At 54.0% G+C, this 21,683-nt stretch overlaps 1 protein-coding gene across 1 annotated transcript in view; it reads left to right on the top strand.

Moving 5' to 3' along the window:
* LOC129510193 (epididymis-specific alpha-mannosidase-like) overlaps positions 1-21,683 on the top strand; it is a 28,173-nt gene that overhangs the window by 2,814 nt on the left and 3,676 nt on the right. Inside the window, 14 exon segments of the mRNA XM_055326176.1 lie at positions 916-1,023; positions 4,056-4,228; positions 5,006-5,094; positions 6,264-6,441; positions 10,916-11,114; positions 13,645-13,835; positions 13,898-13,950; positions 15,899-16,090; positions 16,586-16,844; positions 17,977-18,049; positions 18,052-18,086; positions 18,166-18,358; positions 20,849-20,866; positions 20,915-21,034. Of these exon segments, the coding sequence (XP_055182151.1) occupies positions 916-1,023; positions 4,056-4,228; positions 5,006-5,094; positions 6,264-6,441; positions 10,916-11,114; positions 13,645-13,835; positions 13,898-13,950; positions 15,899-16,090; positions 16,586-16,844; positions 17,977-18,049; positions 18,052-18,086; positions 18,166-18,358; positions 20,849-20,866; positions 20,915-21,034 (1,881 nt within the window).

Here is a 21,683-nt window from a genome sequence, read left to right as displayed (position 1 = left end):
AATGGGAGTGACCTCCCCCTCCTCGGAGTGGACAGGCCAGATGATGCAGGACGGGAACACCTGGGAGGACGCTGTGGACCTGGTCCCCTCCCTGCCATTCACCTTCCTTCAGAGCAGTCACCGATCGTGAACGTCAGGGAGGCTAGAGACGTGCCCAGGGTAGTAAAGCTGAGAAGGCAAAGCAGAGAGTCAGTCCCCCCAATCAAACTGGGGGCTCTTCACCCTGCAGCCTGTGGAATCCCGAGGAGGAGCCTCGCAATCATGGGCGCCGGCTCTGCTTCTCACACTGGATTAGCGACACTGTTGCATCCGTGTCAAATGCCCTATGTGGAGCCTTACACTATGTTACACTATGGTTATAAGCACCCTCTCCTGACAAGCACAGTGAAGGACCTGGGCGGAAGGCTGCTATGTCTCACTGGTAATTTCAAATGGTTTGGAGAAAACCCTCCCAGGTTACAAGGAGATGGGGGAGCGCTACGGCAAACAGGTGAAGAAGGTTCACAGTGAACAATCTGCGGAAGGGCTCAGATTACCCGGGAGCCACTTGCACACTTCTTGCAAGTCTTTCAGAAATTTCAAATTATTTCCACAGCGAAAAGGTAACAGATGTAGATACAGACATGGAGACACAGGAAAAGATAGACAAGGAGGTAGAAACAGAGGTAGAGAAAAAGGTAGACATGGATGTAGAGACAGAAGTAGAGACAGAGGTGGACACAACAGAGATCAAGTACAGCCAAGGGCCAGGTGCTGGCGCGGGGGGTGGGAGGCAGTGCTGACCTGCCGCTCTTGCAGAATGAAGGCACGGGAGGGCTTTGATGGAGGACACCATGAGACGCTGGAGGCATGTCCCCACAGACCCAGCCCTACTGTGGGGTTCTATCCCGGCTTCATTCTCTCTGCTTGTCACCAAGGTCCGCCATCTCCTGACCACAAGACGCCTGGAGTTTGTCATCGGGGGCCAGGTCATGCATGATGAGACCGTGGCCCACTTTGATGACCAGATCCTACAGCTCACAGGTGAGGTCCTCCTTCCCCATCCCCCGGGTCTCCTGGGGCCTCCAATCAGACTGGGACTGGGTTTCTGAGCCCAGGTCTGAGCCCCGACTTCGCCTCTGAGCAGGACCCTGAGGCCAGTAGAAACAGGCATTGGCGAGTGGCGTCATCCTGCCAGTGCTGCTGAGTGCAGGGGTGTGGACGTGGACTGGAGACCACATGGCCTGGCGCTGTCCTGCCTCTGCCCATTCCCAACCCTGTGACCCAGGCAAGGGACGTCACCTCCCTGGCCTCTGTTTCCTCATGACTTAAATGAGTGTGATGGCACTGCCTACGCCCCAGAGTAGTTGTGAGGATCAAATTCGGACAATTCATTAGAGCACTGGGAGTGGAGCCTGTGGTTCCCAGAAAATGAGTAGTGAGGTTAGATGCCATTGCTGCCTTCCCCACCCGTACATACAGGGCCACAGCTCCAGCACGGCCTCCTTCAAGCCTTCTCTACAAGCACTGCCACCACACCCTGAGTACCTCCATCACATCACCAGCTCCACTGCCACTACCTGCATCACCACGCCAGCACCGTTCACACCGACAGCGAAAACCCCCTGATCCCACGTGTTCCCCTGACGATATCACTATCATCACTTCACCACCAGCTCTGTGGCCGCACAGCCCCATCCACACTCCACGAAACCACGCCACCGCCCCTGCCATGACCATCCCCCCTCTGGGACTTTGACGGCTACAATCATTGCCCCTGCCCCTTGCTTTGAGGCACCTCTTGGCCACGACAGGCCCCCTCTCGTGCCCGCAGGGCCTGAGCGTCACCCACCCGCCCTCCCGACCTCCTGCCTCTGGCTGCCTCCCACACCACCTTACTCTGGACCTGACATCTCTCTGCGGGGAGTGGCACCTGCCCGCAGCACCTGGGCGACCAGGAAATGCTGAGTGTGGCCACAGCCCCGGGGATGGCAGCCCTCACCCCCACCGCTGAGTGGCCTGCTCCGCAGCTCCGCAGCTCCGCAGCTCCGCAGCTCCGCAGCTCCGCAGCTCCGCAGCTCCGCAGCTCCGCAGCTCCGCAGCTCCGCAGCTCCGCAGCTCCGCAGCTGGGATCCTCACCCGGGCGGGCGGGACCAGGCGCAGGCGCAGGCGCCCAGGGAGAGCTCCACCCCCAGGCAGTCACTGGTGCGAGAGAGCCCGGCCAGGGCCTCCGGGCTGCGATGCCACCTGCAGCAGCAGAGGGAGGCGAAGGCCCGACCGGAGCGAAAGACACCTCTGAAGAAACCCGGGTTTTCCCGCCCCAGCACCCCCTCCTCGGAGCCCCTACCCCTGCGGTTACCTCTGCTGCAGTGCATGCTGGGGGATGTAGTCCAAAGCTCCTGCTCCTCTCTCATTGGCCAGGATGTGATCGTGTGACCAAGGCGGCCCTCTAGGGGTGCGGAGGAATCAGTCCATTACTGGGTTCACGGCGCGATGGGCAGCGGGGAGGCGCGTGCCGTGGGCGGCGGGGCCGTGGGCGGCGGGGCCGCGGGGGGCGGGGCCGTGGGCGGCGGGGCCGCGGGGGGCGGGGCCGCGGGGGGCGGGGCCGTGGGCGGCGGGGCCGCGGGGGGCGGGGCCGCGGGGGGCGGGGCCGTGGGCGGCGGGGCCGAGCCGAGCGGCTCTACACCTGCCGAGGCTCAGGGGCGGCTGCGCCTGATACTCCTAGAAACGGAACACCGTGCCATGAACAGTTAGCACTTTTGTTCACTAATCTCCACTTCGTTGGAGTCAGGATGCTTGTGCTGGAGGGCCCGGGACCCTGAGCAGCAGCGACTTGACATGTCTTGACCTAAGCACGTCCCATTTACTACACTAGCTGGGATCGGTTTGGAGTCTGGGCAGCTGCTTCATGTTTCCCTGAGTCTCCTGCGCCTCCCCTCCAGGTCCCAAAGGGTGGCCACAGCTCCAGGCATCACATTGCCATATATCCCCACTCAAGGCAAGAAAAGAGACGAAGGGTCTTCGTCCTGACTCCCTCTTTTTAATGCAGGTGGGAAATCTTTCCCAAAAGCAGACCAGGCTTAACACGCCCATCGTTTTGGCTCCACCCGTGGTCCATGCCCACCTCGAGATTCCAGACAGGCTGAGAATGCAAGTATCTGGCAGAAGGGAATAAGCTTGTATTGAGCAGCTGAGTCCATGACAATCCATCCCTTGGGGTGCAGATGGCACCCCCTGAACAAAATAAGGATTCTGTGAGTGGACGGAAAGGGGCCACTGGACAAGCATCGTCAGGCCTGGCCTGCTCTGGCTCCCTGTCTGTGGAGAGGGCTGTTCCTCAAGCTGCCTGCCCTCAATGCGGTGATGCTATTGACCATTCCCTCATAATCCCAGGCCCCACAATCCCCAGGTCTTCCTTCCCACTGCTGTTCCTTCCTGGTCTCCTCTGCTTCCTACACACCCACCCTCTGCCTCCTTCCCCTGCTGACCCAGGCCACCAGTACCTCCACACCAGGTCTATGCCCCCTGGCTAGTCCTCATACCCTCCTGCGTGAATCAACCAGAACTTCCTAGCCACCCACACCTGCCAGCAGGCACCCCTCCTGACTAAGCCTGACCTCTGGTCTGATCACAACTCTTTCCCACAACCTGGGGTCCTGTGGGCCAGAGCCAGCATCCCCAAGCCTGGGAGTGAGTAGTGAGAGGCAGCATGACATTCTCTTACTCCAGGAGGCCTGGTTTCTCTCCTTCAAATGCAGACTGGAGCCCAGGCCCTGGGTTTGCTGACATAGCCCCATAGGTGGGAGACCTGGGGAACAAAAATAAATGTCTGGCACTAGTCTGGAATTTCTTTCCCCTGCAGCACTCAACCTGACATCAGACTCATGGGGTGGCTCTACAGTCGTGAATGAGTACATGGAACATCAGGTGATCCTGCTGTGGCACCCTCTGGATTAGGCCCTCTTGCAGCACACCCCAGGATGGCACTCCAGCCCCCTGGAAAGGCAGGGGCCCTGAGTGAGCAGGTGGGGAGGGACCACCCTCCTGTCACCAGCAAGGCAGGGCTCTCTTTGCAGAAGGACACGGCTTCTTGTACGAAACCTTTGGGATCTGGCCGAGGTTCTCCTGGCAAATCGACTCCTTTGGTGCATCTGCCACAACCCCCACCCTATTTGCCCTGGCGAGCTTCCATGCCCACGTCATCTCTCGCATCGACTATGCCCTAAAGGACACCATGCAGAACTCACAGGTGAGCCGTGAGCCACATCCGCTGCTGCCTCTCGCCCCTGATCCTTCCCTCTGTGTGCAGGGCACGTTACCAAGCCCCTGCTGTAGCGAGTATCGTGTCCGGGGTTACTCGGGTAATAACGCTCTGGGACAAATGCTAGCTGCGGCCCGCAGCGGTAGACAAGGGTGCAGGTGGGCTCTAGCTGGGCAAGAGGAGAACATGGTCCTGAGCCCCACCTCATGCCACGCTGTGCGCAGAGTTCACTTCCCATGTCAGCTCATTTCTGCCGCTGCTGACTCTGTGAGCTGCGTGGGGCCCTCCCCATTCCTCCCATGCAGAAACCGAGTCCCGGGGGACTCAGGGAACATGTGCATCGTCCCAGAGCCAGTGCTTAATAGAACCAGGATTTCCCCCTGCTTTGTAACCCTGAGCGGGTCCCAGTCGTGAGAGCAATGAAGAACAGACCAAAGGATTAGTGAGAGGTGAGCGGCTCCTGTGCCAGGAGGTCGTCAAGCAGAGCCAGAACGAGCTTCGCTGGCAGGCCTTGGTAGAGAGGGTCCTTCCCCGGGGCAGGCGGCAGGGGTGGGGGGCAGTGAGCAAGCAGGCTGGCTCCGACTAGAGGGCAATTTCCACAAACATGGATGGCCTTGGGGGGGGGGGTCAGAGGGAATCTAGAGGAGGCAGCAGAGGGGTTGGCCCCTGGAACCACTGAGGGAGACCCAAGTGGGGCTGGGGGAGGCAGAACCAGGGCTTCCGTGTTGCCCCTGGGCTGTCACTCTGTTCCCTCTGGGTTTGCAGGGGCTGCAGTTTGTGTGGCGAGGGTCCCCATCCCTGTCAGCTCAGCAGGAAATCTTCACGCATGTCTTGGACCAGTACAACTACTGCTCGTGAGCACCTTCCTGGGGAGCCCAGTTCAAAGCACTCTCCCTCTGTTACCTGAGAAACGACCCACTCTCCCGTGCATCCTCTTGGGACACTCTGGCTTACACAAAGAGAAACTGAGGCAGGGTCACTCAGCCAGGGTCCTAGGGCCCGCAGTGGCAGGGTCAGGTTGGTTTGGACAGACTATTTCCAGGCCTCTACAGCATGGGTACAGCCAGGCTGTGGGCTCTTGGGTCGAGAGGCCCTAGGTCCAACTCACTCTGGCCCTTTCGACCTTGATGCCATAGAGAATTGAGCTCCCCTATCCTGGAAAAGGAGAGATTATTGGGCAAGGTGAAGGACTTCAGGACCTCTTCTCTAGCCCATGATGTGCACCAGGCAAGGTCTCCAGGGTTTTCCACTGATGTCCTTTATTGATTCTAACAACCATCAGGACATTAATGGGTGAGGAGACCTGAAGCTCTGAGGATCCAAGTGGCCACTCCTGGATGCTGGCCCGGGTCACCCCTATGTCACTCCATGCTGCCTGGAATGAGGCAGGAGGGACCCTAACTGGAGCATCCGGACCCTCAGGGTCGATCTTGGGGTCTGTGTCATACAGACCAAATTGGAGCCTGAGACAAAAGGGAAAATCCGAATACTGCCCTTGCGCTTGGGGGGAATGTTGGTATTCTGTCCATCACCATTTGTTTCGCATTAATTCTGAGTTTTGAAGTATGACACCAACTTACCTCCATGTCACCTCCCGAGACTGGGCTCCCCCTTACACTCGCAGCCCAGGGCACTGTGCATCACAGCCTCACCCTGCCCCAGCCCTGCTCTGGGCTTTGGACTCAGGTCTGAGGGTACCACAGTGGCCTCCGTGAGATCCCCAGTGGGAATGCAGACTGTGGGCTCCATGGGGCGGGGGAGGCAGTGTGGGCCCAGGAAAGGGGCCGTGTTCCAGGCCCCACAGCTGGCGAACTGTGACATGTGGATTTGAGCCCCATCTGTCAGAGGAGCTCTTGTCGGCCACCACTGACCTGCCCATCACACAGGTGTGAGAAGAAGGCCTGAGCGCCGGTCTGTACACCCTGAGCTGCCCTGTAGCCTGGCTGCACCTGCCTGTCCTCCTGGACCCCGAGCTGCCTCCCCTCTCAGGGCGGGGCTCTGCTAACCCTTCTCTCCCCTGCAGGGAAGGCTTTAACTGGGACGGGACTGCTGTCTTCCCGAACTCACCGCCAGACAGGGTATTTCACCCGAAGTCTGTACCCATCACTTGGAACAATATCAATTACTATGTCAGTCTCCTTGTGGACAATGTGAAGGCGCGGGCCACCTGGTTCCGGACACCGCACCTCCTCTGGCCCTGGGTAAGGCAGGATCCCAGGCCTCAGTGTCCTGACCACAGCCCTGGATTCCTGTCCAGTCTCACCCAACCACATTCTTTCCAAGAAAGTGGGAGGGCTGTTGATGGGGGTTGAGAGGGGCCACTCTGCCTGGGCTGGGCTCAACCTATTTGGGGAGCCAAGAATTTCAGGAAAGCCATCGGAGCTGACAGGGTGCTGCTATTGTGCGGGCCATAATTCGAGGCGCCCAGGTGACCCATGTGAACAACTTCACCAGGCTCAGGCTTCGACTACTGTCAACAACTACCGGCCTCACCTCCTCCCAGCCAGACCCCTATCACTCACATGTGTTCTACAAAATTTCATTTCCTATCTTACTCTCCATGGCAAACTTTCAACAAGGACAATTTAGAGTTACCATGACTGTTTGGGGTGGGGGGGTGTCTTGTTTTAATGCTACAACTCTCTCTCTTTTTTATTGAGATAAAGTTCACATATCACAGTATACTAGTTTTAGGCATGCAACATAAGGATTCCATTTTTGTCTATGTTGCAAAATGATCCCCACAGTAAGTCTACTTAACATCCATCAACATACACAGTTATAAAGTATTTTTCTTGGAATGGGTGCCTTTAAGATCTATTCTTTTAGCAACTTTCAAATACATGATACAGTATAATTAACTAGTCACCATGCTGTATGTTACATCCCCAGAACTTACTTATCTTCAAACTGGAAGTTTGTACGTTTTGACTCCTTCACCCATTTCACCCACTCCCCATCCCTAATTCCACCTGTAAGTGAGATCACATGGCATTTGTCTGTCCTTGTCTGACTTCTATCGCAGAGCATACTGCTGTCAAGTTCCATCTGCCTTGTCCCAAAACTGAGATTTCCTCCTTTCTTTGCTGAGCATGATTGCCTTGCACATATGCACCACATCTTCCTTATCCACTCATCCACAGATGGACACTCAGGTTGTGTCCAAATCTTGGCTATTGTGAATAATGGGGTAAAAGAACAAAGAGGAGAGGTGCCAGGGTGGCTCAGTGGTTTAGGGTTTGCCTTTGGCTCAGGTCGTGATCTCAGAGTCCTGGGATCAAGTCCTGCATCAGGTCCCCACAGGGAGCCTGCTTCTCCCTCTGCTTGTGTCTCTGCCTCTGTGTGTGTGTGTCTCTCATGAATAAATAAATAAATAATATTTTTTAAGGGAACATAGAGGAGCATGGAAATGAACATGGGGGTACATACATCTTTTCAAATTAGAGTTCTCAGTTCCCTTGGGTAAATACTAAGACTCGGATTGCTGGGTCATAAAGTCGTTCTATTTTTCAGTTTTTGAGGGACCTCTGTACTGTTGTCTGTAGTGGCTACACCAATGCACAGTCCCACCCACACCTTTGCCAACACTTGTTCTTTTTAGTTGTTCTGACAGAAGCCATTCTGATGGCTGTCAGGTGATATCTCATTATGGATTTACTTTGCATTTGAATGGTGAGTGATGTGGATGGAGCATCTTGTCATGCAACTGTTGTCCATTTGTAGGTTTTCTTTGGAACAATGTCTATTCAGGTGTTCTGTTTTTAAATGGTTTTTTTGGTTTTGGGTATTGAGTTGTATGCATTCTTAGATGTTATGGATATTCTTTATCAGGCATTTGATTTTCAAATATGATTTCAAATATTTTCTCTCATTCATTAGGTTGTCATTTCATCTTATCAGTGGTGTTCTTGCTACACAGAAGCTTTTTTTATTTTTATTTTTATTTTTTAAAAGATTTTATTTATTTATTCATGAGAGAAACACACACAGAGAGCCTGACGTGGGACTCCATCCCGGGTCTCCAGGATCACACCCTGGGCTGGCGCTAAACCGCTAAGCCACTCGGGCTGCCCAGAAGCTTTTTTTTAATTTTTAATGTTTAGTTTTGCTTTTGTTGGTTTTACTGTTGGTGTAAAATTGAAAAAAAAATTATCACTAGACAGATGTCAAGGAATTTTCCCCTTCTGTTTTCTTCTAATAGTTTTATGGTTTTAGGTGTTATATTCAAACCTTCAATCCAGGGCAGCCTGGATGGCTCAGCAGTTTAGCCCTGCCTTCAGCCCAGGGCATGATCCTGGAGACCTAGGATCAAGTCCTGGGTCAGGCTTCCTGCATGGAGCCTGCTTCTCCCTCTGCCTGTGTCTCTGCCTCTCTCTCTGTGCTTCTCATGAATAAATAAATAAATAACTTTTTAAAAAATCTTCAGTCCATTTTGAGTTAGTGTGTGTGATGTATGATACATTTCATAATTTTGCATGTGGCTGTCCAGCTTTCCCAACGCCATTTATTGAAGAGACTGTCCTTTCCCCTGTGTATACTCTTGGCTCCTCCATTTCAAATAAACTGACCATATATGCGTGGGTTTATTTCTGGGCTTTCTATTCTGTTTTGTTGATCTCTATGTATGGCTTTATGCAGATACCATTTGGTACTGATTACCATGATTTTACAACGTAGTTTGCGATCAGAGAGTGTGATGCCTCCAGCTTTGTTCTTCTTTCTCAAAATTGCTTTGGCCCTTCAGGATCTTTTGTGGTTCCATGCAAATTTGAAGATTGTTCTATTTCTGTGAAATATGCCATTTAAATTTTAACAGGGATTTAACTGAATATGTCGATTGCTTTGGGTGGTATGGACATTTTAACAATATTAAAGCTTCCCATCCATGAGTACAAGATATCTTTCTATCATCTGTGGCTTCTTCAGGTTCTTTCATCAATGTCTTACAGTTTTCAGCATACAGGTCTTTCACCTCCTTGGTTAAACTTCTCCCTAGGTATTTTATTCTTGGGATGCAATTATACATGGGATTGTTTTCTTAATTTCTCTATCCGATAGTTGATTATTAGCATACAGAAATGCAGCTGATTTTTGCATGTTGATTTTTTATCCTGCCACTTGACTGAATTTGTTCATTAGTTCTAAGCATGTCTCGGTGGAGTCTTTCAGGTTTTTTATATACCATGCCATCTTCAAATAGTGACATTTATTTCTTCCTTTCCCATATGGATGCCCTTTGCTTCTTTTCCTTGCCTACTTGCTCTGGCGAGGCCTTCCAATGCAATGTTGAGTAAATGTGGACAACATGGGTATCCTTGTCTAGTTCCTAATCTCAGAGGAAAACCTTGCAGCTCCCCACCATGGAGTATGGTGCCAGATTTGGGGTTGTCATAAGCAGCCTTTCTTATATTGAGGCATGTTCCCTCTATGCTCACTTTTTGAGAGTTTTTATCATAAATGGCTGTTGAATATTGTCAGTTGCTCTTTCTGCATCTGGAAGAGCATCATAAAAGTTTTATCCTTCATTTTATTAATGTGATGCATCCTGTTGGTCCATTTGTGGATGTCAAACCATCCTTGATTCCCTGAAATAAGTCCTACTCTATCATGGCATATGATCTTTCTGACAGGTTGTTTACTTCAGTTTGCTAATAACTGTTGAGGATTGTTGCATCTGTGTCCATCAGGGACATCAGCCTCTAATTTTCCTTTATGTGGTTTTAGTAACAGGATAATGTTATTTCTGGAATATGAGTTTGGAAATGTTCCCTATTTTTCTGTAACTTTGGAAGAGTGTGAGAAGGATAGGTATTAATTCTTCTATAAATGGTAGAATTCACATAATAATTGGTCTGTTGAGATTTCTATTTTTTCTTGATTCAGTCTTGGTAGGTAGATTAGGAATTTATCCATGGTGTTTGACTTTATCTCTCTTTTTTTAAGATTTTACTTATTTATTCATAAGAGACACAGAGAGAGGCAGAGAAATAGGCAGAGAGAGAAGCAGGCTCCCTGTGGAGAGCCCAATGCAGGACTCAATCCCAGGACCCCGGGATCACAACCTGAGCCAAAGGCAGATGCTCAACCACTGAGCCACCCGGGTGCCCTGACTTTATCTTTTTGAAAGTGAGTTCAAGGTCAGTAAATGTGAGTTGTGGCTGCATGCATCACTGTCATTCATAATTATCATATCATTAAAATTAATGATGTCGAAAATTAGTAATATAGGTATGTGTTAAGAAAAGCCCAGGAGTGAAATAAGTTAGACAGACAAATGCCCATCCTATGTATTCTCACACATATGTGGGATCTAAGAAAACCAGACTGATGAAAATAGGGATTAGATTTATAATTGCCAGAGGTGTGCGGGTGGGGAGGTGGGGGAATTGGGTGATGGTGTTCAAAAGGTACAAACATCCAGTTATAAGATAGACAAGTACTTGAGATGTAAAATGTGATGAAAGAGGGGAGGAAGGAAGGAAGGAAGGAAGGAAGGAAGGAAGGAAGGAAGGAAGGAAGGAAGGAGAGAGAGAGATGGGCACAAGGATGTACTCGGGAGCTGGTGGGGCCTCTCCCAGGCAGAGCGGAGGGCCCTGGATGGCCCAGGGGGGCCGCTCCTCCTGGACTGGGTTCAGCCCCACAATCACGGGGGTCGCGCTGTGGCCCGGCCTGCAGGGCTGTGACAAGCAGTTCTTCAATGCGTCACTGCAGTTCTCCAACATGGACCCGCTGCTGGACTTCATCAACAGTAACTCGCCCAAGCTCGGCATCTCCGTGGAGTACGCCACGCTGGCCGACTACTTCGCAGCGGTGCAGGCTCACAACGTCTCGTGGCGCGTCCACACCCATGGGGACTTCCTGCCCTATTCCTGAGGTAGGAGCCTGGGCAGGTTGAGATGCAGATCTGGTGCCGAGGAGGGTGCCCACCTCCGTGTCTGCTCTGCCCTGCTGATGGAGCTGGTGAGGGTCCCTGGGGATGAGATGATCCCTACCCCCACCCCCGACTGTCCCACCTAGACATTCTAGCTGAGAGTGCTCCACTCCCACTACCCCTATCCTTCCACCTAAATCCTACTTATCTTGCAATGTCACCTTCTCCTTTCCTGACATCAGGCCTAGATCAGGTGGGTTCTTGGTGTCCCTATGGTTATCTTTCATAGTATTTTCAAAATTGTTGGGGAGCCCCACCTGCTTCATGCCTATGTTATTGAGGCAGGGGACTGTGCTGGCTCTAGACAGTACAGCCCAAGGGTGAAAGGGACCTGTCTTGGAGTGAGCCTACTCCCTGGCTGCATGCAAGTCCTGGAACCAAACTGTGTCAATAAAATGGAGAGGTTCATGGTGCTCAATCCATTGAGTTGTAAAAATGAAATGAGGCAAGAAAAGCCCTTAGCCTAGGGTCTGCCACAGAAGAAGGGCAAGGAGATATAGCCATTCACAGTTGTGTCATCCCTAGTCCTGTTGGGACAGGTCCTGCCATGCAAATGATCAGTCCATCCCTGTGAGGAGGCTAACTGAGGGCCTGCAGGGTACTGTGAAGGCAGCCTAGCAGCACTACTCCCAGGCCTGCCCCAACCCATCCCCCATGCTAAGCTCCCTACACACCCCAGCTCCCTGTCCACAGTCCAAGCTAGAATTAGAATCTAGATCTAGAAATAGATCAAGAACAGCATGACACAGAGCTGGGGGAGCAGAGAACAGCATCCTCACCCCACCCCTGTCCTGGCACATCACTGGGGAACAGTGTTGACCAAACCATTGACCTTCTAACATCTTTATTGCATAAAATGGGAGAGCCCTGGAAGGGTTTCTGTGGTCCTGCTCTGCTCCTGACATAAGGAGAAGCCAAGGGGATGTGGGGATGCAGTGAGGTAGAGTGGTAAGGGGCCAGGACAGCTTAGGGAGCTGATGTAGCCTCTACTTCCAGCCAGCTACCCCCAGTAGGCCATGGGCTAGTTGGAAAGGTTGTTTAGGACAGGAGAGTTGAGATGTGTGGCCATACCAATCAGACAGGTGGAAAACCAAGGCTTGGAGGGGCCCTCACATTCTGAATGTTCACCTGAAAAATGTCTGGAGGAGAGTCTGGTCTGCAACACCGACCAGCAGCCAGAGTGCCTGAGGAGGGCCAGCCAGGCAGTGGCTCAGACCCATACCTGGGTTCGGACCACAGTCCCTTTCCTCACAAACTGTGTGGTTTGAGGCAAGTGATGTTACCTTTATGAGCCCAGTTTTGTCATCAATGAAGCGGGTTCTCGAAGGTTTGGGGGGACAGCCATAGGAAGTAGCAGTGTCCACTGCCTCAATCTTGGTGTCCCACCCACACCCTAGGGTGTGGACGGGACACTTGTAGAAGGGCTCCTCAGCTTCCATTTGCTTATCTTCCCATTTCCTTCCCCTTCCAAAGAGATGCCATGGTGGGCCCTGATACAGGTGGATCTGGACAGGCACTGCCCTGGTTTGCCAATAAGTTGATTTTGTTGTCTGTATGGTGAGAATGTGGGGCTTCATTATTCTGAGAACAGGACAATTTAGACCTTGTGGACGGAGAGCTGGCCAGTGCTGGAGGTAAGAGGATATCCTTCAATGTGAGTATGGTTACAGAGAAGATGGGAGGAGCTACTTTGATGGGTCACAGGGGCCTTAGAGCTGAGGCTGTGGAGAGCCCCTGCCTGGCCAGGACACTTAGCCTGCTGGAGGGGCTGTGGACAGCATGTCCACTGATCCCACGGCCTGTGGCCTTTCCCCGGGCCCGTGGGGCTACCCTTCCTGGTGTCCTCAGGCCGTGTGGGGAAGGTCAGGGAATGGGGACACAGGCCAGCCTGCGAGGAGGCAGGGGGCGAGAACAGTAGGAAGAGTCAAGCAGCTTGTGAGACCCAGCCAGGGCCTGGGGAGGCACCCCGCACCCCCTCCTCTCACCAGAGCCCCAAACAGGCGTCATCCTCTGGGTGCAGGTCAGCACAGCAGCTAGGGGATCCCTCAGCAATCCTCCATCCCACCTCCCTAAGCTGCCAGTGGAACCCCACTGATTGCAGGCTTCCCCTGAGTCACAGGCAAAGGCCTCTGCCAGCACTCAGGGTACGTGCCAGCTGGTGCTGCCTGCCGGGCTCCCACCTCCCCCTGCACTCCTCAGAGGTCTCCCAAGCCCTTGGCTCACAGGCTCTTCAAATTCCCAGGTCCTCCCTGGACTGTCTGGTCCCCCATCCCAGGCCTGGCCCAGCCCAGCCTGATCCTCCCACCTGCCCCAGCCAGGGATCCGCGGGCCATTCCTGGCCTGGCTGGACAGGAGTCTCTGGCTGCCTCTAGAGGTGACCCAGGCAGAGCCAGACCCCAGGCTCCAGTTTCCCCAGCTTTACTGGAGAAGGGAGGGAGGGAGACTCATGCCAACTGCCACCTCTTCTCTCCAGATCCATTTCAGGCCTGGACGGGCTTCTACGCCTCCCGCAGTGGGCTCAAGGTGCTGGCGAGGCGAGCCAGTGCTCTGTTGTATGCCGGGGAGTCCATGTTCACACGCTACGTGTGGCCTGCCCCCCACCAGCACCTGGACCCGGCCTGGGCCCTGAAGCAGCTCCAGAGGCTCCGCTGGGCAGTCTCCGAGGTAATGTCACACCTCTCAGCATGATGTCAGGTTGAAACCTCCTGTGTAGTGCACTTCCCCAGCCCCTGGTCGCTAGAGGTCACTTTCCAGAGGAGTTCTCTGAGGTGGTGGGTGGGTGTGGACACTAGACCAAGGCTAGAATCACGTCCTGACAACGCTCAGCTGGTGGGTTCAGTAGGCTTTAGAGCCAAAGGGCAGAGGGTAAAGGGCAGACGGGAGAGGCATTAATGTCCTGTGTGGATTCAGTCCTCCTCTGCTGGTGGCTTCAGGCTCAGGACTGCCCTCTCTGAGCATAATTCCTTCCCTGGACAATGAGAAATTCACGCCCACCCCAGGGTGGCGAGGCTACCGAATGTGATAATGTACATAAGGTGCTGGGCACGGTGGCTGCCCCATAGCAAGTGGTTCCGATCTTCCATCTCCACTTGTCCCCACTGTACAGATAGGAAAAGTGAGATCTGAGAAATCCTGTGACTTGTCATACCCAGCCAGAAAGGGTCACGCTGGACGTGACATTGGCATGCTCACCTGAGGGAGTCACTAGCAGATGTGTCACTGGGGTGAAATGGGTAGACCTTAGAGTCCTTCAGAGGGGGCTGGACAAGAGGCTTCACTGGTAGAGCCTCAGCTAATCCCAGTCCCACTCTGGCGCAGAGAACGGAGGGTGCCCGGAGCATCCCAGCAGCACTTCCCAGGAGGCTGGACAGTGGATGTGAAGCAGGGGCGGGTCCCTGACAGAAGTCTCCTCTGAGGAAAAAGAGAAAAATAATTAAAAGACCATGAGGAAAGGTTAAGGGAAATAAATGACAGCCTCAGAAGGAAAAATCTACGTTTATTTGGGGTTCCAGAGGGCGCTGAGACGGACAGAGGACCAAAAAGCATATTTGAACAAATCATAGCTGAGAACTTCCCTAATTTGGGGAGGGAAACAGGCATTCAGATCCAGGAGATAGAGAGGTCCCCCCCTAAAATCAATTAAAACTGTTCAACACCTCAACACTTAATAGTGAAACTTGCAAATTCCAAAGATAAGGAGAAAATCCTTAAGGCAGCGAGAGACAAGAGATCCCTAACTTATATGGGGAGAAATATGAGATTAACAGCAGATGTCTTCACAGAGACCTGGCAGACCAGAAAGAGCTGGCAGGATATATTCAAGGTCCTAAATGAGAAGAATATCCAGCCAAGAATACTCCATCCAGTAAGGCTCTCATTCAGAATAGAAGGAGAGATAAAGAGCTTCCAAGATAGGTAGAAACTGAAAGAATATGTGATCACCAAACCGGCTCTGCAAGAAATGTTAAGGGGGACTCTGTAAAAGAAAGAGGAAGTCCAAAGATATAATCCAGAAAAACAGGGACTGAAGAGGCATTATGATGACACTAAATTAATATCTGTCAATAGTAACTCTGAACGTGAATGGGCTTAATGATCCCATCAAAAGACGCAGGGTATCTAGCCACCAACCACTAAACCATTCATCCATCCATCTCCTTACTTACCCATCTACCCATCCCTCATCCTCGATCTATCCATCCATCCAACCACCATCCATCCACTAATTTTGTTCATCCATCTATCCAACCACCTACAACCCGTCCATCACTCACTAACCCATCCATCTGTCCATCCATCCAAGCATCCTCTATCTTTCTTGTTCATCCATTTATCCAGTGACCCAACCACCAATGCTGGCCACCTGATAAGCAGGCACCATTCCGTGGGACGATTCCTCTGGGGCAGCATGACTGCTTCTCGTTGACTCTCAGGGGCCTGTTGTGAGGCCTCTGTCCCCCTCCCGTTTTGGGATCCCCACTGGCCCATGGAAAGATCTAAGGCAGCTTTGGCTCAGGGGAGGGGCGAGTCCCAGGGGCTTTATCTGAGGCAAGTGCCCCGGTGTGACCGAATGGCCTCCTGACTGTCACTGAGGCTCTGCAGAGATCACTTTGCTTCTGGTGGAGGTTGGTGCATAGAGTGCTTGTTACGGGCTTCCAGATGAGAGGACGATGCTTGGGACACGTGTGCCTGAAGATAATGCTGTGTCCCGTTTCTTGTCTTTGTAGAGGGAGTAACCGCACAGTGCGGGTGACCCAGGAGTTCATGGAATACCATGTCAACAATCATAGTTTGAAGGACAGCATTTCTAATAACTACATATTTACACCCACCCAGTCAGCACAGCGCCCATGGAACAGTGTGGGAATGCACATTGTGGCGGGAAAGCTCATGCCTGAGATCCGGCAATACTTCTACAGGTGGGCTCAGGCTCCTTGGTGCTCGCCAGCACGTGTGGGAGGAAATGAGGGTCCATGTTTGTGCCGGATCCCTGCTCCTGGGCCCGTGCTTGGCACATGGTCCTTCTGGATGGGAGCTTGAGGAAGACGTGATTGCTCTGGCCTAGGGCATCCTGGCTCCATCGCACGTGCTGGACCTCGTTGGGGGTGTCCAGGTTCAGACCCACAGGAACAATGAGGGGACTCTTGTGTTTTCATGAGAGCACACACCTAAGCCATCCGGGTGAGGCACCCCAGCTCCACGTTATCCAAGGTCCACATTATCGGGGGATCAGGTTCTTCCTATTATGTTGATGAGGAATGCTCCCTGCCCCCCTGCCCCCTGCCCTGGATGAGGGAAGAAAGGAGGAAGGGAGGGAAGGAGTGAAGGAGGAGGGAGAGAGAGTGAGGGGAGGGAGGGAGGGGCATTCAAAAGGAACCCAGAGCCTGAGCCACCCATTCCCTATTCTGCACCAGGAAGGTGGGGGACAGGAATCACACATATGCCATCTACTCCCTGCACGCCCACGTGCCCCCTGGCCCAGGGAGCGGAGCTGCCGTGCCGGCGCAGCGCATCGAGCAGGAGTACCGGATGGGCCCCTTGGAGCTGAACCGTGAGGCCATCCTGAGGACCAGCACCAGTCTCCACAAGCAGCAGGTCCTCCACTCAGACCACAACAGCTACCAGATGCAGCGGAGAGTCTTCCAGAAATACTGGAGCAATGCCATCGCCCGGGTATGCTCTAGGATGCATGTTTGCTCTGTGGTCCTGGAGCGTGGGGGTAGGGGTGGGGTTCCCTGATGGTGCTTTTCCAGACACAGGAGGAGGAGACCCATTGCAGCTTCACCATGGAGCGGCGGAGGCCTCTGAACAAAGCTCCAGCAGAGCCCCCTTGCCCACCTGTGCCGTTAGGAGTGAGGCCCAGGCTGGGCCACCTGCAGTGTCTGAAATCCGGGGCCACCACATGCACTGGACTGTCCCTGTCCCTGTCTGTGCCTCGGTTTCCACTTGTGGAAGCGCCTCGTGTGGGGTGTCCTGAGATTCAGGTTGAGCGTGCCTGACCCATGCCAGGTGCTGCTGCAGAGACTTCCCTGGCAGCTTCTTCCAAGCGCTGAGCGTGGCCCGAAGCCAGATGGGCTCCCACTCCTAGGCCTCCGGCCCTGTGATCCTGGGCAAGCTGGGCCCTATGGCTCCCTGACCTATGGCTCCCTGACCCAAGAAAGGGAACACACCCAGGGCTGTGAGGGTCAGGGGGGACAATCCAGGTGAAGCCCCCTCCGGGGGCCCCTGTGCCCTCAGTAATCAGTTCTTTTTCCTCCTGAGGGGACCCAGAGGCATGTGTCCCCACCCTGCTCTGCTTATGAGCTCAGGTCCTTTCGTCCCTACCTGCTAGCCCTCACCTGCTGTGCAGGGGCTGCTGACAGTTCCCATGGGTCCACCCGGGACATCTGGCTCCAGCAGAGCACAGAGCCTGGGGACAGGGGCTGCTCTCCCAGAACACACATGGCCCTTTCTCTCTGGAGTAACTCTCCACCTAGCTCCCCTACCAGGCTGGACCCCACACACCCCATCCTCACTCCTGCAGGACTGTGCACAGTGTGTCTTTGGGCCCTTTGTACTGGTGGGGAAACCGAGCTTGAGTGGGCTTAGTCCCCAGCTCATATGGTCAGAAGCAGTGGAGCTGGATTGGAGTGACAGTCTGTTGGTGTCCAACGTCAGAGCCTCTAACCTCTGTCTCCCTTCTCCCCCCTGAGCTGGTGCTCTGTGCGTGGGGTGGAGGGTGTGGGGTGGCCGGAGGGGGACCCGGACCGAGAGGCCTTCCTGTCCTCTGCCCCGACCGCCAGCCTGGCAGTGTTTGTGTCCACAGAATTACTACCCCATGGCTCAGTCCGCCTTCATTGAGGACGGCAGAAGCAGGCTGGTGCTGCTGTCCAAACAGGCACAGGCGTGTCCAGCCAAGAGAACGGGCAGGTGGAGGTAGGAAGTGGGCCCTGCTGGTCACTCAGGGGTGGGAGCAGGTGGGCGGCAGGGCCGGTCAGACAGCTCTTCCCTGCAGGTCATGCTCCATCGCCGGCTTTGGAACAATTTTGATTGGGCTCTGGATTATGATCTCACCCTGAATGACACCTCCACTGTCTACCCTGTGCTCTGGCTCCTGCTGGGACCCCAGTCTCTCACCACCAGCCTGCGTCAGAGGTGTGGGCTAGCGCTGCAGCACCCACCTGTAGTGCTATTAAGAGAGCTGAATGGTAAGGGAGTGTTCACCCCAGAATGAGCCCCCCTGGCTGGGATGGACCTGGGGATCGTGTGGGCCACCATGATCTGGAAACTTTGATCAGAAGGGAGCTCAGGGGTCTCTGATCCAAGCCCTCGTTTAATGTGTGGGCAAAGTGTGGGCAAATACTTTCAGGCTTCACCCAAGCTTATACATGGAGTAGCGAGCACTTCTGAGAATCACACAGATTCCTCTTTGTATCCTCTCCCTGAGTATCCCTCACTTTCTGCTCTGATGACTCTTTATCTTCCATAATATGACATGTATGGCTAGATAGCTTCACCCCTAGTAGATCAACATTAAAAGACTTGTTTTGAACTAGGGGTGGTGGAGGGGGAGGAGGGCGGGGGGTGGGGGTGAATAGGTGACGGGCACTGAGGGGGACACTTGACGGGATGAGCACTGGGTGTTATTCTGTATGTTGGTAAATTGAACACCAATAAAAATTAATTTATTAAAAAATAAAAAATAAATAAAAAATAAAAGACTTGTTTTATTTGATTTCTGGGTGTGCTGTCACCAGGCAAGGTTAGTTCAAGTTCATGGTGTGATGTGCAAAATTCATGCATTGCCTCCACTCAAAATTCGTTGGTGTTTTTTTTTAAGACTTTATTTATTTATTCATGATAGACCCACAGAGAGAGGCAGAGACATAGGCAGAGGGAGAAGCAGGCTCCCTGCGGGGACCCTAACGTGGGACTTATACCCAGGACACTGGGATTCACGCCCTGATCCAAAGGCCGATGTTCAACTACTGAGCCACCCAGGCGTCCCTCGGTCAGACTTCTTCAGATTTAAAACAGCCTATGTCTTTACAGAAATAATTAAGATGAGAAGCAATAAGTAATGATCAGGTGTAAATATGGTACTCTGCAGCAGCTTTTAAAGAATGAATCATTTAGATACAGTTCGTATCCTTCCCTTGATCCTTGAACTGTTCCTTTCCACTCACTTGAGAGGTTTGGAAGAGAACGTGGTTATGATTTATCCTTGTTTCCGTTTTAGAGCAGGACCCTCTCAGGGCTGTAGAAGCAGGCAGGCTGCTGCTCACACGTGCACAAAACACGGGCTGAGTGCCTGCTGTGTGCTGCACACTGAGGATGGGCAAGGGCCAGGCCTCTCCTGCAGGATTTCTCCTGAGGTATGGGCTGGGGGGCCATGCTCATACAGATCCAGGCTTCAGGGAGCAGAGGCAGTGGGACTGAGCAGAGTGGGGGCTTGGTGCTTTGGGGACCAAAAGGCTGGAGAAGATTGGGATCCACTTCGAGGGCAACAGTTGAGGTTCTCTTGTTTGTAAGTGACAGAAACTGAAGGGGCTGCTGGTTGGGCGGAGCTGGGCAAATCCTGGAATCAGAGCAGCAGCACAGGAGGCCTGGGATATGGGGTGGGGGCAGCTGGGGGTCTGGTGGGAGCAGGTGTTCACCGTCATCCCTCCAGGACTGCCTTTAGCTGCCTGCCTGGCCACCTCTGGGTCTCGGGCTCCTGATTCCCACAGAGGGGATCTGAGGCACCAGCAAGTCGGGCTGCTCCAGGCTCTGTCCGTGGTCCCTTCAGGGAGGCTGGGAGCCCCTTCCTCAGATGGGGATGTCATCGTGAGTGGGCCCCGAGACAAGTCGGCATCTCGCACTGCCCCCCTCTCCGGTCTCTCTTGATTGAAGGGGGAGAAACTGAGCCTTCACTGGCTGAGCCACCAGGAGACTCTGTTGCGAGGTGTGGGCACAGGCTGTGGGGAAGGGCAGGGGTGCCATGGTGCTCAGAGGCTGGAACCTTCATGAGGCCACCCTCCCCCCACACACTCTCAGCTGTGCTGCTCCCTGCCTGCAGACTTTCTACTCCTCCTACAGGGATGAGGCTGTGAACCGCTGTGCCTTGCATGTCCCCTCACCCAAAGGGACCCAGCCTCACCTTTCCAGGCTCAGGTGCAGGAGTCCCAGGGAAAGCTTCTGATTGGTGCTGAGAGGACCACGTGCCTGACCCCAGACCAATCACTGTGGCCGGGGGCGGGGCGGGACCCGGTCCCAGCTGAGCCCAGGGCTGAAAGGGCATCTCCTGGAAGGAGGGACTTGGGTGCTTCTGAGCAGGGTACCAGGGATGACAAAACCCGGGAGGAGCTGGCATCCCAGACCTTGAATTGAAACCGAGGCTCTGTGTGAACCTGCCCTATGATCTAGAACAAACCACATCACCTCTCTGGGCGGTCGTCTCCCCATCTGTACTTGGAAACAGCTGGACTAGAGATTCAGGATCCTTCCACTCTTAGACTCTGTGGTGTGGGCCCCTGGACGTGTGGGAGGGAAGGCATTCATGTGGAAGGTTGTCCGTGGGCAAAGGCTAGACGGGGGTGCCCGAGGCGCTTGGACCAGCAGGGGCTTCAGGCTGTCCTCCCTCAGGGGCACGCGTTGGCAGGAGCCGGATCGCCTGGAATGGGGGCCAGAGCGTGCATAGCTCCCGGTGCCAGGAGGAGGCACAGGGCCCAATCCTCGTCCTGGCTCTGTGTGTCTGCCCTGCAGAGTCTGCCCAGATTGTTCAGGCACCCAGTGGCAGCTAGAAGCTGTGACCCTGCCCCCAGGTCTTCACCTGCAGATCCTGAGCATCCCGGGCTGGAACTACAGCTCCAACCACACGGAGCACCTGCAGGATCTCCAGAAACGTGAGCCGGGTGTCCAGGGAACCAGAGTCACTCCTCCCTCCCCATGTCAACCTGGCCCCACGCGCATCACCGGACAAAGTGGGCTCCTCTCAGAGCTGTCCTGGCTCTACATGGTCCCCTGTTCCCCTTATCTGCCCAATGGGGAGACCCAGGCCCACAGAGAGGCAGTGGGGGAACCGGGGTCCCTCAGTAGGCAGGACACCCAGTCGGCAGGGCCCCAGAGGAGGACCTGTCCACACCCAGTCTCTGAGGATCCCTTCTATCCCCCACCACCAAACCCCAACCATCGTCCACCTTTGCCGGATGCTCAGCCTGCCGTGGAGTCAGCTTCCTCAGGGACTCCTCCTGGAGCCCGGAACAACTGAGTCCCACTCGTCCTCTGAACCCAGGAAGCCTGACTATCCGGGGCTTCCATTCATTCACTGAACAAAAGTCTCCTGTGCCAGGCAGTGGGTAATCAGCAGAGACAATGGTAGGCAAGGACCCTGGACTCAGAGTTCTCAGACTAGATAGGGAAGCCACCAAGTCACCAGCCAGTGACATTAATGTTCACAATAAGCCCCCAGCCGGGCCTGATGGAGATGACACCTGCCATGAACTGACCCATCCTGTTGACAAAGCTCCAGCTGCACCTTATCTTCCCCTTGGC

The sequence above is a fragment of the Nyctereutes procyonoides genome, unplaced genomic scaffold (assembly GCF_905146905.1).
Source record: "Nyctereutes procyonoides isolate TBG_1078 unplaced genomic scaffold, NYPRO_anot_genome, whole genome shotgun sequence".
Classification (NCBI taxonomy): domain Eukaryota; kingdom Metazoa; phylum Chordata; class Mammalia; order Carnivora; family Canidae; genus Nyctereutes; species Nyctereutes procyonoides.
This window is presented reverse-complemented; position numbering and strand designations above follow the sequence as displayed.